The 16598-nt window shown below is 51.8% G+C and overlaps 1 protein-coding gene across 8 annotated transcripts in view; it reads left to right on the forward strand.

Moving 5' to 3' along the window:
- MCF2 (MCF.2 cell line derived transforming sequence) overlaps positions 1-16598 on the forward strand; it is a 47303-nt gene that overhangs the window by 9472 nt on the left and 21233 nt on the right. For 4 of the 8 annotated variants that reach the window (XM_064712756.1, XM_064712758.1, XM_064712757.1 and 1 more), the window contains exons 3-10: positions 94-208; positions 4506-4596; positions 11085-11204; positions 11791-11907; positions 12559-12708; positions 15296-15420; positions 15882-15996; positions 16356-16475. In XM_064712756.1, coding sequence (XP_064568826.1) covers positions 94-208; positions 4506-4596; positions 11085-11204; positions 11791-11907; positions 12559-12708; positions 15296-15420; positions 15882-15996; positions 16356-16475 — 953 coding nt within the window. Of the gene's footprint in view, positions 1-93; positions 209-682; positions 695-4505; positions 4597-6407; positions 6737-6972; positions 7268-10976; positions 10998-11084; positions 11205-11790; positions 11908-12558; positions 12709-15295; positions 15421-15881; positions 15997-16355; positions 16476-16598 lie in introns of those variants that run through there. The other 4 variants (XM_064712764.1, XM_064712761.1, XM_064712762.1 and 1 more) reach the window with 4 other exon arrangements.

Below are 16598 nucleotides of genomic sequence, written 5' to 3' on the forward strand. Positions count from 1 at the left end.
CTGTGAAACCCCTGTGCCAGGGGCAGTGAGTGCCCTGAGCTGCTGGTGCCCCTCAGCAGTGCCAGGGCAGCCTCCAGCCCTGTGTGTTTGCAGGTGGAAGGGGCAAGGACAAGGCCTGGATCATCACCCTGCCTGACAACGCTGGCTTCAACCAGGTGCCCGAGGAGAGCGTGGCCAGAGTGCTCACCTACCTGACCTCAGTGCCCAGGTATGAACAGTGTCACCCCTGGGTGGGCACAGGGGCACAGAGTGCTCACCTACCTGACCTCAGTGCCCAGGTATGAGCAGTGTCACCCCTGGGTGGGCACAGGGGCACAGAGTGCTCACCTGCCTGACCTCAGTGCCCAGGTAGGAGCAGTGCCAGCCTGGGGGGCACAGGGGGTACAGAGTGCTCACCTGCCTGACCTCAGTGCCCAGGTAGGAGCAGTGCCAGCCCTGGGTGGGCACAGGGGTACAGAGTGCTCACCTGCCTGACCTCAGTGCCCAGGTATGAGCAGTGTCACCCCTGGGTGGGCACAGGGGGCACAGAGTGCTCACCTGCCTGACCTCGGTGCCCAGGTAGGAGCAGTGCCACCCCTGTGGGGTACAGAGTGCTCACCTGCCTGACCTCAGTGCCCAGGTAGGAGCTCCTGTTAGCCCTCCATGGGTGGGACAGGGGGCACAGAGTGCTCACCTGCCTGACCTCAGTGCCCAGGTAGGAGCAGTGCCAGCCTGGGGGGCACAGGGGGGTCCTGCCTGCCTTGGGCAGGGCTCTGCAGGTACCCCAGGGTGGGTGAGGGCTCCCTCAGCTCTCAGGGCAGGACAGGGGTGCCAGCCCTTACAGTGTCCAGGTGTTGTGTGTGCCAGGAGCTGCAGGGAAGGACTGGGCATCATCCCTGTGACCTGGCAGCTGGAATGTACCACACATTTACTTGATTAAGTTTCTAATTAGCAGCAAGCTTTCCTCAAGCTTTGGCATGTGTCACTGCTTAAATATACCATGCCGCTGCAAAATAATGTTTTGACGTGTACAAATAGAGAGTCACTGCTGTGGAAAAAGAGAAATGGAGCCAGAGGAAGAGACTAATTACAGAACAAAGCCTTTGGGGTCCCTGTGGCAGCTGATGGCTCAGCAGAGAGCAGCAGCTGCCATTGCCTGCCCGTGTGTCAGGGCTGAGCTGCTGGCACTGCCTGTGCCCCACACAGGGCTGTGGGCTGGGTTAATGTTGGATTAATGGCCCTCCTCATTCCTGCTGCTCAGCCTGGTGGCTCAGTTACCTGGAGTCCTTCATTTGCTCGAATAATGCCTGTTTTGGCAACTTGTGTCCTGCAGGGAGAGCAGGCTGACAGCAGCTGGATGGGAGCTTCCCACCAGCAGCTGCTTTGGGAGAAGTGTGGAGTGTTTAGGCACCTCTGTTCATAAAAAAACCAACCAAAAAGGAGCCTCTGGTTCCTCTGTCCTCTTTTTGATGGACTCTGAGGGTTCAGGGGCTCCTGGCCAGCAGGAACAGGACCCAGGACCCTGCCAGGTGTTTTCACCCTGTGCAGGCAGCCCTGCTCTGCATCTGCCCTTCCCAGCTCTGGCTGGCTCTCCAAGGCTCCTCATCCCACCCTGGCATTAGCATGATGAGCACTCCTGCTGTCCCTGGAATGGGTCAGACTCAATCAAGAGACTAATGAGAGCTGCGAGCTCGCTGCTGACTCAAACACGTTCAGCATGTTTCAGTAAAAGCACTTTGATCATCCTGCTCTGCCCCTCCTGCCCCCACAGCCGCCTGCCCAGTGTCTGACCAGCTCAGGAACGTGTGCTGCCCAGCACCTGGGGGCTGCAGGGCACCAGGCCAGCCTCACCTGGTGAGGGTGGCAGCTCTGTGCCAGCCCTGGGTGCACACCCCCCAGCAGCATCACATCGTGGGGTTACAGTCAGACTTTGGCCAGAAAGTCCCTAAAAGAGGGAAATATTGCCCTGCCAGAGGTGTTTCATTTCCCCAAATATCAGGGTGAGGTGGTATTTCATTTCCCCGTGTATCAGGGTTGGGTGGTATTTCATTTCCCCAGCTATCAGGGTGAGGTGGGTGCACCAACACCTGCTTACCTGGCTGTGCAGGGCAGATCAAAGCCACAACCCCTGCAGAGGAGCTGATGGTGTCCTGCCTGTGCAGCCTGGGAACACCTCAGGGCTGGCAGCTTTGTGGTGTTTGGGCAGGCTGAATGGTTTGGAGTATTTTGGGAAGCTGAATTTCACGAAGCACCCTTCTCCTGGAAATCACTGCTGGATAAAGGAGATGGATGCTGGGAGCTGCTCCTCAGGGCAGGAGCAATCCCAGCAGAGCCAGGAGGAAGGTGGCTCTGCAGGCAAGTGAATTGTGCGTGTTGCTGGGAATGCTGCAGGCAGGAGGCAGCTGCAGGAGGTGCCTGTGTGCATGGGCTGGAAGGAGAATGAGCAATGGGTGCCCACTTTGTGTTCTGTGCACATCCAGCTCCAATGGTGCAGAGCTGCCAGGGCAGGTTTGGAGCAGGCATTGGGAAGCATTTATTGCTGAGGGGGTGTCAAACACCAGAACAGTTTCCCTGGAGATGCCATTGGTTCCCCAAGCTGTCAGGGTTCAGGGGGCATTTGGACAATGCCCTGAACACATCTCCTGGCTTTGGTCAGCCTGGTCAGACACCTGGACAGGTTATCACTGTGGGTCCCTTCCTGCTGAAATGTCACATCCTCTTCTGTCCTCTTCTGTTCTCTCTTTGACTCAGCTTGTTGGTGTTTGGACAGGCTTTGGTGTTTGGACAGGCTTTGGTGTTTGGACAGGCTTTGGTGTTTGGACAGGCTTTGGTGTTTGCTGCAGGCTGGAGGTGAGGTGCAGAGTGCCCAGGGCTGTGACACACAGCAGTGGCACAGTGGAGGTGCTGGTGCCTGTAAATATCCCTGGATTTCAGCATTGGGCAGGTCCTGGTGCTCTGATCCCACCAGCACCAGGGAGCCTCTCTGTGCTGTGCTCAGTCTCACAGCTGCAGCCTCCAGGGTCCAATTTCAAGTCCTGCAAAACATCCCAGGTCTTTATTTTTCAGTCTGGTGCATCCAAAAGTGACAAGAAGCACCCAGAGAGAGGCAATCCTTGCCCAGGTTATCGGTCTCCATCTTCCTGCTGCTGGATGCAGACAAAGAGCCCTCAGAGCCTTGGTAGAAAGCATTGATTTATTTTTATTGTCACTCTAAAAGGTACATCACAGCCTGGAAATCTGATAAACTTGCAGGGCCTGGGTTGCAAATGGTCTCAGAGTTTCTCCACTGGCCTAGAACAAATGACAGATTTCTCGCAGTGGGTGTCAAGGCTGTCAGACTGCTGGGAACTTCCCTCTGTTTCTGTAAGGGAATTGATAAAATTCCATTAACATGCTCAGAGGTGCTTCCTGAGCATAACCTGGTCCCGAGTTAATGACTTCAGCTTTTTAAACTGGCACTGCACCCCAGCCTGGCTGCCTTTTCTGCATTCTGGGGGTTGCATTCGGGTTTCATTACGATTACAGCAGTTCTGTGTAAACACAGTTTATGTTTTTCACTTACAGGCCCTTGGGAAACACCAGAGGAGTTGGGAATTGTTCTTTATAGCTCAGAGACATAGCTTTTAAAATTTTAGAGTGTGCTGAAAAACCCAAGGGTTTTATTTCTGCCTCAAACCAAAGGATCCTCTGGCCTGCTCCCACCCACCTGGGTCACTTAGCCCATGGTGGGGATGAACAGAGCTGACAGAAACCTGCAGAGCTGGCTCACACTGCCTAAACCATTCTAAGCAAATAAAGGTTTTGGCTGAAAAGTCAGACTCACCGTGCTCAGACTTTATTCCATGTGTTCTGTGTATGACCCATATGTAAAATTTGATGCTCATTTTCCCTGCTCTTTTCTTCTACACTTCAAAGCCACGGAATGAATTCAAGTGAAACCTTTGCACTTTGGGTGTGAGGCTGCAGATCCATAAGATGTGGCACAGGGTGGCTTGGGAGCCTCTCCGTGCCTTCAGTCAGCTGTTGTTGTGAGTCAGGGGGAATTGGAGTCCTTATCCCTCTGAGCACCACTGCTAATTCCTCTGAAATGCGTTTGTCAGGGCTGTGGTGCCACAGAGCAGAGCAGCAAGATGTGCACTGAATGGAAGCTCCTGCACTGCCTTCCAGTGACTTTTTCCCTTTCCTGTAGAGAGTTTCCAAGTATTGTCTGCCTTGTGCTACCTCTGAGTAATCCCCTGTGTTTGCCTTGCCAAGCACAGGAGTTAGCAGGGATGGTGCTAATTTTTTCCTTATATTCAGATGGAATTCCCTGGGTTCAGTTTGTGCCTGTTGCCCCTTGTCCTGTTGCTAAGCTCCCCTGGAAAGAGTTTGGGCGTTCAGGAGATTTTTTTCAAAGGGAATTTCAGGAACTGCAGAAATACTAAAATGTGGTTTGCATTCCGAGTTCTTGGATTTGGGTTTTTTTTGGGAACAGAGTGACTTTTCTTGGAACGTTATCTGGTTATTGGTATTTTCTTATCTTGCAGTCAGCATGAGTCTGACACCAAATTTATCCTAATCCTGGACAGAAGACTGGACACATGGACATCAGTGAAAACGACTCTCCAGAAAATAGCAGTAAGTGCTCTTTAATGTGGATTGCTCTTAGTCACTCTGCCTTTGTGTGCCTCCTTCAGAAAACTCTGGGAACCAGAGCAGTGCTGCTCCTGCTTCCTCTCTAGGCAGCACTTTGCTTTATGGCCCTGTAATTAATTTGTGTGCATAAATGAGCTGTTTGTGTGTTCATTTGCTTGCTTGATCCCTTTCCTGGGGTTTCTACTCTTTTGCACTGGTTCAAATGTGTTTTGTGCCATGTTCTTTGCTTTTGATGGGTGGAAAATTTTGCTCTATATATGTTGTTTCTGGTTATTAGTTTATTTTACTTAATTGTTGGTGACTGAAAGTTTTAGGTTCTTTAAACAGGCTTCACAGGATTTGTATGTGGGCATGGATGGAAAAATCAATTGAAAAGTGTATGGATGCATTAATGTGTTTTAAATGATGTGGTACAGACATGCATTAAGCATTGGCAGGTACCTGCTCTGAGCACAGCTCACAAGGGGGTTGTGCAGTTCTGCATTGCTCTGTGTCTGGGAACCAGAGCTGGGGTTTACAGCAGAGGGTGCAGCTCTACCAAAGTCACATTTATGGGTGCATGGGGAGCTGACAGAGAAATCCTTTCCCAGCCACAGCATGCCATGGGGGTGGGTCAGTGGGAGTATTCTGGGTGCATTATTGCTGTGCTTGTTTCTGCTCAGTCATTGAGGGGTTAAAGACGTTGGTCCATCTGAGAAGGGATGAAGTGAAGGGAGTGTGCTGAGACACAAAATGCTTGCCTGGTTCTGATAAAGTTAGATTTACGGTATTTTAAATGGTTAATGCTGCTACAGCTGAAGTTGGTGTTAAAAATGCCTGGCTGTGCTGGCAGGTTGCTGCTCAGCATCCCCCAGGAGGCAGAGAGGGCTCCCTTCTGCAGTGGGAATGAGGTCCCACTAAGAGTATTTTGGGTTCTGATTTTTCTGAATGTCAGAAACTGAACTTGCAGGTGTGGTTACCATACCACTAGAGAAGAGGCAGCATTTAGAAAGTAGTTCTTTAAAGTGATCATCAAAATTCAGTCCTGCTGCCAGCGTTTGAACAGGTGCTAATACCAAGAGCATCCTTTAAGGATGAAGGACTTGCTTTGCATAGTCTGGAAGTGTCAAATGGGAAAAAATCCTGTCCTAATTTGTAGCTTCTACAGAAGTGTCATTCGTTTTGTGTTTAATAAGAAAATGTAATTATTTGGGTAGACACCCTGTTTGTGCCGTGTGTCCATGTGGAGAGGTGACTTTGCCTGCAGTATCAGGGCTGTCCATGCAGAGAGTGGGAGGTGCTCTGTGCAAGGAGGGATGCAGGAAACCTGTGTCCACTACATTTTAAGACTTGGGAATATGGTGTTAAACACACAGTCAGGTCCTAAATGGCTGTCTCTGTCTCCAGGAGGTGTAAGGACAAAAATTTAAGACTTGATTTTTTTCCCAGTCACGCATCATAAGCCCTGATGCAATTTTAAAAAATCTTTTCTGATCTTTGTACAATTTTGGAGTAAAGGAGTGCCATGAAGCTGAATTTAAAGCACAGACTGTGTCCTATTTTTTCCAGCATATGTATATGCAAGTGCAGCTCTGCGGTTGTGCATCTGATCTTGAACATTTTCCTATCACACTGTACAGATTTTTGTTTTAACTCTATGTATGTCTGTGATTGCCTGGGCAGAGCAGGCTGGCAGTGCTGTGGGAAGTGATGCCGGGCCAGCCTCGGGTTTTGGCCGGAGCATCCTTCCTCGGTTCACCCCAGAACCCCGAGCAGCTGGAAAGGCACCTTGGAGATAGCGGCGGGGGGAAAGGGAAGGGTGAGAGCTCCGAGCTGCGAGCCAGTGCTCCAGCAGAGAGCGGCTGCAGCGTGATTTTTGGCATTCCACCTTAAAAGCAAAGCCGGCGCTGGGGAGGAGAGCGGGGCTGCCAGCCGGGAGCCGGCAGGGCTGCTGCCTGCCCGAACCGAACCGAGCCGAACCGAACGGAGCCGCTGCGTGCGGCGGGCAGAGCCGGGCAGCGCTCGGCAGCATCCCCGCAGCATCCCCGCATCCCTGCATCCCCTTCCCGCAGCATCCCCGCATCCCTGCGGGGCCATGGCGGAGGCGGGCCCGCGGCGGGGCGGGCGGCCCGCCCGGGATGCGGTAAGGCTGCGGGCCCGGTGCTGCGGGCACCGGGACAGCGGGACACGGGGACAGCGGGGCACCGGGGCAGGCCGGGCAGCCCCGGCACGGCCCGCAGCGCTCGGGCTCCGGCGGCGCGGGGGGATCCAGCGGCGGCATCCTCCGTGCGGGAGCGGCCGGGCGCTGGGTGCCGCGGGTACCGCTGGGGCCGCCGCTACCGCTGGGTACCGCTGGTGCTGCCGGGGGCCGCCGGTATCGCTGGGCACCCTGGATAACGTTGGGTACCGCGGGTACCGCTGGGTGTTGCCGGGGGCCGCTGGTACCGCTGGGTATTGCTGGGTACCGCCGGGTATCAGTGGAACCACTGGTACTGCTGGGTGCCCCGGGTACCGCTGGGCGCCCCGGGTACGGGCGGCACCGCAGCAGCAGCGGCTCCGTCATTGCTCCCCCAGGGCAGGGAAGCCGCGGCTCGGAGCGGCCCCGCGCGGATCCGTGCCCGGTGATGCTCGCAGCATCCTCGGGGGGTCAGCCATGCAGCCGGCTGGAGTAAAGGTAGCAGAGCGCTTGGGAGGTTGGCTCTGGCTCTGGGGAAGTTCAAGGCTCGGGGTAGCAGCATTGTGTGTCCTGGCGTTTTGTTGCATGGCTTTTCCTTTAAGGGGCAGCAGAAAGTCATTAAGTTCAGTACCTAGATAAGGACTCCTGCCTCAGTCTGCAGTGCTCGGAAAGAAACTTACTGACAGATAATACTTTGGGTTTTTAAATTACTTTTATATTTTTTATTTATTGATTTCCAGCCTCATGGGTGCCCCAGTGAACTGCAGGGAAGAGTAGTGCCTGAAAACGGAGTTCCTAAAATTGGTGGAAATGTTGAAATACCACTAAATGTGTCAGAGTGAGATATTCAGTAATGAGGCAGAAACTGTGATCCTTTCAGTGCATGTCCTTTCTTGTGCTTCATTAGCCCAGTTTGGCTGTATTGATTAAATCAGGGCTCTCTGTTGGTTCTAGTTAAATGTGCATGTAAAAAGTTGCTGAAGTGGCCTTAAGGTGTCCGTGTCTGTCCTGGGAAGGGGGATGTGGTCAGCAGGCTGTGGTCAGTGGCACAGTTAGCAGCACTGAAGTGCCTGATTCAGTGGGACTGTGCTGGGAGTTTCCTGCCTGTCCTGGTGTGCTGCAGAGGCTTTAGAGGCTTCTTTAGGTGCTCTGTTACATAACCCCGGGCTTATCAAGTGCACAGGATTCTTTTTAGACTTACAAATTATAAGATAAAGCATAAGGCAAGAGTAAATATCCTTTTATCTTTTCTTTCTTTAATATATTGTGGGAAAGGGTTTTTTGCAGCAGTACTTTCAGTATCATTAGAGTTCTGTTTTTAGGAAACTTATCTACACTTCAACTCTGAGAAAACTAAAATTGTTACTATAATTAAAAAAAATACAGTCCTTACAGTAATGTTATATTGAGGAATTACTGGTCTATGTGGGGTTTTTTCCCCTAACATTTCATCCTTTCCCTTACGTCTCTAAGAGGGCACAGGACGTGGCTTGTTGGTGTCTGTCTTTCTTACAAGCTTATTTCTTGTGTTCATTTTCCCCCATGATTGGAATACATTAGGTGTCATTTGCAAAGCTGTGCTTCCTGTTTTGTAGCTACTTGTAAGAGCTGACCTTGATCCTGTATGTATAAGATCAGCTGAAAAATCCCCAAATGCTTCCTAAACTGAATGGAAATCCAGTCACCTGCCCTGGAGATGATTGAGGTGGAATACCAAGGAGCAGGAGGGGTACAGTGGTGTGTGTATGGCTGTCCCTGTGATGGAGGAGGGCAGTGCCATGGTGTCCTGGTGTGGGACGCGTTGGCATCCTGCAGCAGAGGTGTCCAGGGCCATCATCCCTGCTCCCAGCCAGGCTGCTCCCTCTGGTCCCTGTGAGCTGGGCTTGTCTCCTGCCCCTGCTCCCCTTTCCTGTGCTGCCCACAGCTCCTGGGGCTGACATTCAAAGCCTGCAGGCTTTCCCATGGGGAATGGGTTTGCACACCCAGGCTGTGCCTCCAGGGACATTGCTCTGCACCCACTGGGTGCCTGTTGAGAAGGACCTGAAGGAGAGGCCAAAGCTCCAAGTGCCAGCAGGGCCAAAGCTCCAAGTGCCAGCAGGGCTAAGGGGACAGGGGATGAAGGGAATAATGATGTCAGACTGGGAAAGGATGAATTTCAGGCTGCTGTTCTCAAAGACATCCCTGCAGCATTTTCCAGGGCAGGGCCAAGGCAGGAGCCCAGGGTTCACAGAGCAGGCATTCTGTGCTGCCCAGGGCTGGAGCAGGAGCTCAGCACCAGGGCTGGAGCCAGCACCAATGGCTCTGTTATTTAATGGTTTGCTGTTGTTTCCAATGCCAAGTCCTTGTCCCTGGCACCACTCTTGTTGACTTCCAAAGGATGTGAGTTTGTCATTTCATTCACAACCTTTTTTTTCTGCTTGTACTTAAAATAACAGCAGATCAATATATTGTATTTATGTGCCTTATATGATCCTAAAACTCACTGTCCACTTCCATGGGCAGTGGAAGCCACAACCTGCCCCTTCCTACCCAAGAAAACAGAGCAAATGAGTGGCAGTGCAGCTCAGGGAGGCCAGAGCTCAGGTGTAAATCCTGTTTTAAAGAGCACTAGTGCATGTTTGTGGGATGGTCTTTGTTTTGAGGGCATGGATGAAATGCCCTGCAGTGCAAAGTGCCCAAACATGTTCATTATTCTCACCCTTGGTATAGAGGTAGCTATCATGTTTCATGGAGGAGGATGCTATAAGGAGGAGGGAAATGTGACCTGGCCTGGCAGGATCTCAGAACAAATCATGTCTTAATTAACTCAAGGCTTTGCAGCGTGTGCTTATCCATAATTTAATGATGCAACTTCTACTTTCTTAAAAATTCTTTTTCATTCTCAAGTACCCTTTTCACAGATCTATTTAAAAATGCACCTGCTAACCATATGCTTGAAAAAAGGCTCCAGCAGTGTAGACAGGAAATTCCAAATTCTTGCCACAAATTAAATGTTGCCTGGTAATTACCAAGGACAAGACGAGTGTGCTTCATGCAGTTATGGGATGATTAGCAAGTTTGGCAATAAATTTTGCTTCCTCAATCTGTCATTCCTCTCAATGTTCCAGCCCTCTGCTCCCTGCTAAGTTGCAATTTCACTCCCCAAGTTATAATGATGAACAGTATCTGTATTATTAAAGTTTATAACAAGTGTGCCTCCAAGGAGCAGGGCTGACCTCCTGCCTGCTCCTAGGGGAGGTGGGGCTGGACAGCCCTGCTGCAGTTCCATTCCCTATCTCTGAATCTCTCCAAGAATCTGAACCTGCTGCAGTTCCATCCCCTATCTCTGAACCATCCCCAGCATCTGAACCTGCTGCAGTTCCATCCCCTACCTCTGAACCATCCCCTGCATCTGAACCTGCTGCAGCTCCATCCCCTATCTGTGAACCATCCCCAGCATCTGAACCTGCTGCAGCTCCATCCCCTATCTGTGAACCATCCCCAGCATCTGAACCTGCTGCAGCTCCATCCCATATCTCTGAATCTCTCCCAGCATCTGAACCTGCTGCAGTTCCATCCCATATCTCTGAACCATTCCCAGAATCTGAACCTGCTGCAGCTCCATCCCCTATCTCTGAACCATCCCCAGCATCTGAACCTGCTGCAGTTCCATCCCCTATCTGTGAACCATCCCCAGCATCTGAACCTGCTGCAGTTCCATCCCCTATCTCTGAACCATCCCCAGCATCTGAACCTGCTGCAGTTCCATCCCATATCTCTGAATCTCTCCCAGCATCTCCCTCCTGTTGTATTTGCAGGGATGCCCCGATGAAGGAAGGAGTGCTGAATCTGACTCCATGTTCTCAGAAGGCTAATTTATTATTTGATGATACTATAATATATTAAAGAATACTAAATGAAACTATACTAGAGAATACAGGAAGGATACTTACAGAGTGCTAAAAAGATAATAATGAAAACTCGTGACTCTCTCCCAACACAGCTTGGCACCAATTGGCCAAAGAGTGAAAACAACTCACAGCAGAATCCGGTGAAACAATCACCTGTGGGTAAACAATCCCCAAACACATTCCAAAGGAGCAAAACAGAGGAGAAGCAAATGAGATAATTATTGTTTTCCTTTTTCTCTGAGGCTTTTCCAGGGGAAAAACCCTGGGCGAAGGGATTTTTCAGAGAATGTTAATGCCACATCCCCCTGTTTTGAAAACAAGAAAACCCCCCTAAAATGGTATGATTCCCCCTGTTTTCAGTGCACTGGGAGCTGCTGCAGGAGCTGCCCCTGCCCAGGGTGAGTGCTGTCTGTGTTCCCTTGCAGGCATCCTTCCCAGGGAACCTGCACTTGGTGATGGTCCTGCGGCCCACGGGCTTCTTCCAGCGCACCTTCACCGACATCGGCTTCCGCTTCAGCCAGGAGGATTTCCTGCTCAAGTTACCGGTGTGGAGCTGAGTGTGCACTGCTGGGTGTGCTCAGGGCCTGGGCATGGCTGTGTGTGTGCTCAGAGCTGAGTGTGCACTGCTGGGTGTGCTCAGGGCCTGGGCATGGCTGTGTGTGTGCTCAGAGCTGAGTGTGCACTGCTGGGTGTGCTCAGGGCCTGGGCATGGCTGTGTGTGTGCTCAGAGCCTGGGACAGAGCTGTGTGTGCTCAGAGCTGCCTGGGCAGGGCTGTGTGTGTGCTCAGAGCCTGGGACAGAGCTGTGTTAAGCCATAAGTGTAAGAAGGAAGCCCTGCTCCAGAACAGGCTGTAGAGCAGAGTTTGAGGTGTATTAGGGGTTGGTGTAGGGCAGGAGGGTGACCCAGGGCTCTGTGTGTGTGTGTGTGCAGGAGGTGATGCTGAGCTCAGTCAGTGACAGGGCAGTGACAGGGTCAGCGTGGGGCAGGAGGGTGGCCCAGGTGACACAGCCCCTATGTGTGTGTGTGCAGGTGGTGATGCTGAGCTCAGTCAGTGTGGGTCAGTGAGCTCAGGGGGTCAGTGTGGGGCAGGAGGATGGCCCAGGTGACACAGCCCCTATGTGTGTGTGCAGGTGGTGATGCTGAGCTCGGTCAGTGACCTGCTGACGTACATCGAGGAGCAGCAGCTGACCCCCGAGCTGGGGGGCACCCTGGAGTACTGCCACAGCGAGTGGGTCATCTTCAGGACGGTGAGTGGGGCTGGCACAGCCAGCTGGGGCTCCCTGGGCAAGGGCTGCAGTCAGGCACTGAGCACTGGGGGCTGAAAGGAGCCACTGCACCTCCCAGATCACACGAGAACAGGAGCCAAGGGGTGTTGGGCTTTGATGGGTTTGCAGGAGGATTGGCTCCCTCAGGCTCCTATGGAAACTGCTCCCAAAAGATCTGTCTTTAAAATCTTTATTAGAGTTCCCTCAACGGGAGATACCAAATAGGCTTTTTTGTTAATAATGGTTGCTTAATGTGATTAATATCAGAACTGTGTTTGGGAAGCAGGGTGATGAGACTGCCTACTGCATACTGACCAAATGCAGAGAATTTCCAGTTAGGTTTGTTTCTTTCTCTTTGCAAGAACTTTGATATTGCCAGGAGTCAGGGGTTGTGCCTTGCTGTGTGTTTCTGTGCTTCCTGCACACTCAGTTTCTGGGGATGCTGTGGCCCAGGTGATGGCAGGTTGGGTTCCCAGTGGGATTTTCTCTCTGTGTGTGCCTGGACACCCCAGCCAGCTGTCTCAGGGCTGTTGTGCTGCCCTGGCCCAGCCCAGCCCTGGCTCTTGGGGCGCCCCTGAGGAGCTGCAGGCCGGTGCTGACCCCGGGCTGATGGCAGTCCCTGTGTCCCTGCAGGCCATCGAGAGCTTTGCCCTGACTGTGAAGGACATTGCCCAGATGCTGCAGTGCTTTGGCACGGAGCTGGCCGAGGCGGAGCTGCCCGAGGACATGTTCTGCATCGAGCGCCTGCTGGCCCTGCGCACCGAGAGGTACCTGCAGCTCAAGGTATGGCCCAGCACAGGTATGGCCCAGTCACAGGTACTGCCAGCTCAGGGTATAGCACAGACACAGGTATGGCCCAGTCACAGGTACCTGCAGCTCAAGGTATGGCCCAGCACAGGTATGGCCCAGGGTATGGCCCAGTCACAGGTACTGCCAGCTCAAGGTATGGCACAGTCACAGGTATGGCTCAGGGTATGGCTCAGGGGTTCTGCCAGCTCAGGGTATGGCTCAAGGTTCTGCCAGCTCAGGGTATGGCACAGACACAGGTATGGCTCAGGGTACTGCCAGCTCAGGGTATGGCTCAGTCACAGGTACTGCCAGCTCAAGGTATGGCACAGTCACAGGTACTGCCAGCTCAGGGTATGGCTCAGGGCTTCTGCCAGCTCAAGGGATGGCTCAGACAGAGCTACTGCCAGCTCAAGGTATGGCTCAGGGATACTGCCAGCTCAGGGGATTTGTGATTATTATTATCGTAGGAGTCAATGGAAGGTTCAGTGCAGCCAGCTGCTGCTTTAGCAGCCTGTTGTCTTTGGTGCTCCTGCACCTTCCAGGGAGCAGCACAAGGCCCACACCCTTCCTTCAGGAGCAATCACTGTGTTCATAGTTGTTCTGTGGGGCTGAAGAATGAGCTCCTTTGCTTTGTGTTTCATTTAGGTTTCATTTACCTGAGTCAAGGAATTGTATCTATTTTAATTGATAATCATTTGTCATCCATGTGACAGCGAGTTCCCAGAAAGCTGCCTCTAAGAAATACTGAAAATGCCATCCAAGTTGTGCTGTGTGTAGGCATAAATACATGTGTGCATGTTTAGAAAGTATCATTATAGGTACTGTCAATGGGCCTCCATCTCTTTGAAAATGAAGAGAGTTATATGAAGTAGCAGCTACATCTATTGCACCATGAGCCATTGACTCCGGCTTTGTGCTCAGGACAGTGGCCACAGTGCAGGGGCAGATAGCAGCTCCACAGGATGGGTCAGCAGTGTAAACCAGCCTGCAGTGCCCACTCTGTGGAGAAATAAAACACATCACGTGTTTCCATTTGCGTAGAAAGCACAGCAGCACTCAGTACAAGCCATCTGTTGCTTTTCATTCCTCATCTATTAATTTCAAATATCAAAACCACTCATTGGCTCTTGTCTGAAGTGAGGTCTGCTGGCTTTTTTCTTTTGTTCCTTCTAAGACCATGAAACACAAAAGCAGATGAGAAACTGTGCACAGATTGTGGTGACAGCAAGACATGGGATCCTTGTCTCTCATGACAGCCCCAGGACTGGTACAGTGGACTCCTGAATTCAAATATTTAGTGAATCAGAATAATTTATGTAGCTGTGATGCTGAGCAGAAACTGGCATCAAGCACAATGAAAAAGTGACAGAAATTAATTAAACCGAGTAACTAAGAAATTAACCCCACTGATATACTGAACAGAAAAAGTCAAGTCCCCACCTGTTTGACAGTCAGACCATTTGCTTTGTGGATAATGAATGGCTTTGGATGAAAGAGGAACATGGCTCTCTGCAGAGTGAGGGGCGAGAGGATCAGTGACAGCCCCTGCAGTGTAAAACATGCTGCACCATTTCCCTGCTGGGTCTCCTGCCTGGCACTGTCAGGAGATGGGTTTAGCCTTGTGTTCATGCTCAGGTGTTTCAGTGGCAGGGCTGGCACTGCACAGCTGGGACAGGGAGGTTCCTGTGCTGTGCCTGCTCCTGGGGCTGGTGCTGTGTTTGGGCTGTGGGAGCTCTCTGGGGCAGGCACACACTGAACCAGGTCTGGGCTCTCTGAATCCTCTTCCCAAAGAGACTTTGCCATTGTTTCTCTTGCAGTAGGAACCTGGCCACCTCCTGGGAGGGCTCTCAGCCCTCCAGTGCCAGGCTCTGCAATGGATCCAGGCACAGGCCACTCCTTCAGGGCCTCTGCCACCTCAGCTCACCAGCCACGTGTGTTTTCTCCCTCCTCACTTCTGTCTTTGGCCTCTTTGTCCTGGGAATAGTTGATTAAGTGCGCATGTTTGCTTTGGGGCTGAGCCCAGCCAGCACAGAGCACCTCAGCTGGTGCTGGTGAGGACCCCAAGGGTTTAAATTTCCTGTAGGAGAGGTTGGATTGGGAGTGTTGGCTTTGTGTGTAGAGGCTGTGCTGAGTGCTGCTGTGTGGGCTCAATCCTGGCTTTGTTCCCCCGTGGGATGCTGCTCTAACAACCTCCTCTGCTCACCTTGGTGGAGAAGCACAGCCTTCAAGCTGTGGAAGACCTTGCTTGAAGACATGAACTGATGGACAGGTGTCTCACACCAGCACCTCTGCTCACCAGCAGAGAGCTGGGGCCCTGCTGGCCTGCTGAGTCTTTCTGTGGCCTGCTATATTCATGTGTGGCACTTTCCACCCAGCCTGGTGGCCCATCCATGGCTCAGCCTCGTGCAGCTCCAGGGGTTAATTCCATGTTAGGAGGACTGAAACATCTGCTGGGAGTGCTTTGCTCTGTTGGGTATTGCTGCTTGTTTCACACAGGGAAACTGAGGCAGGAGAAACACAAAATGCCTTATCCTTACCTCACAGTGAGCAGCCTGAACGAGGAATGTTTTGTGTTATACAGGAGGAGATCACGGCAGTCACAAAAGAGGGCAAGTTGCTTTTGAGCAGTTTTGAAGAGCCAGACTCAGGGGAATGCAGTCAGGAGCAGCAGCAGGAGAGGCCTGGGGACTGGGAGACAGTGAATCGGTGAGTGCACTGCGTTCCTAAACCCCCTGACTTCCAGTGGAAACACTGAAATTATTGGGGTGTGGGTGTGCTCTTTAGGTCACCTATCAAAGAGACACCAGAATTTTGCTGCAGTCCATCAGATTGCTGGGTAACTTCTCTCATGACTTGCTCTGATCTCTGTCCCCACTGTTGTGATGAGGCTGTGGAGCAGATGCAGGGCTCTCCCTGCCAGGCCCCGGGTTTTACCCAGATAAATGGAGACAGCAACAACTGCTTTACATAGATGTGTGATCACACTGCTCTGCAGTGCTGATTCCATTAAATCTGTCCCTGGGATCATCTCAAGCCACATGTACATGTCTGTTGACTTCTTCTGAGACCTTGGGTCCCTGTGTAAGCGATCTCTAGGGCTTGTCCATCTCTGCTTGTCCCCTGTTTGCAAATTATTGTCCCAATCTTGTCCTTTTTCTGTGCCCAAGGTTGCTTGGTCAGCTGCGTGAGATGGAGACTGCTTTTGATGGCTTCTGGGAAAAGCATCAGTTAAAAATGGAACAATATTTACAACTCTGGAAGTTTGAGCAAAGTTTTCAAGAGGTAGGATCAGATGTGCTTCCATTGGCAGAAGGGAGAGGTGGAGATCTGATGGAGGGAAGTTCTTATGCTTTTTATTTTGAGAGTGTTTAATTTATGCTGCTGTTCCTTGGCTGTGGCAGGGCTGGCCAGCCTGGGGAGACGGCTGTGCTTCCTCCCTGCAGCTAATTTAGGTACCACTGCCCTGCAGTTGTGTGCATTCTGCCGATGGAAGCATCTTTCAATTTACAAATTAGTTCTTGGACACTAGTTGTGTTATTGGATTTAGCAATCTTAGCTCAAGTGTGATTAATTTTGGGCTCAGACTGTTTTCCTGCCTGTGCTCTGCATCCTTCTGCAGCAATTTTCCTCTCTGTGTCCAGGTGAAGAGTGCCATTGAATTTTTAATGGGGCAGCAGGCGGAGCTGCCCGACACCGGCGACAGCGTCCCCCAGGTGAAGCAGAGGCTCAAGGAGCTGGAGAGCTTGGATGGCCTGGCTCAGGTGAGATAGATAACATGGCTCAGGTGAGACAGCCTTCCACAGAAGCAGCTCAATGAAACACAGGAGCCACACTCTGTATGTGTGGTAGGTCTCTGTGAAATCACCTGGCTCTGTAATTTGTTG

Source organism: Zonotrichia leucophrys, chromosome 4A (assembly GCF_028769735.1).
Source record: "Zonotrichia leucophrys gambelii isolate GWCS_2022_RI chromosome 4A, RI_Zleu_2.0, whole genome shotgun sequence".
Classification (NCBI taxonomy): Eukaryota; Metazoa; Chordata; class Aves; order Passeriformes; family Passerellidae; genus Zonotrichia; species Zonotrichia leucophrys.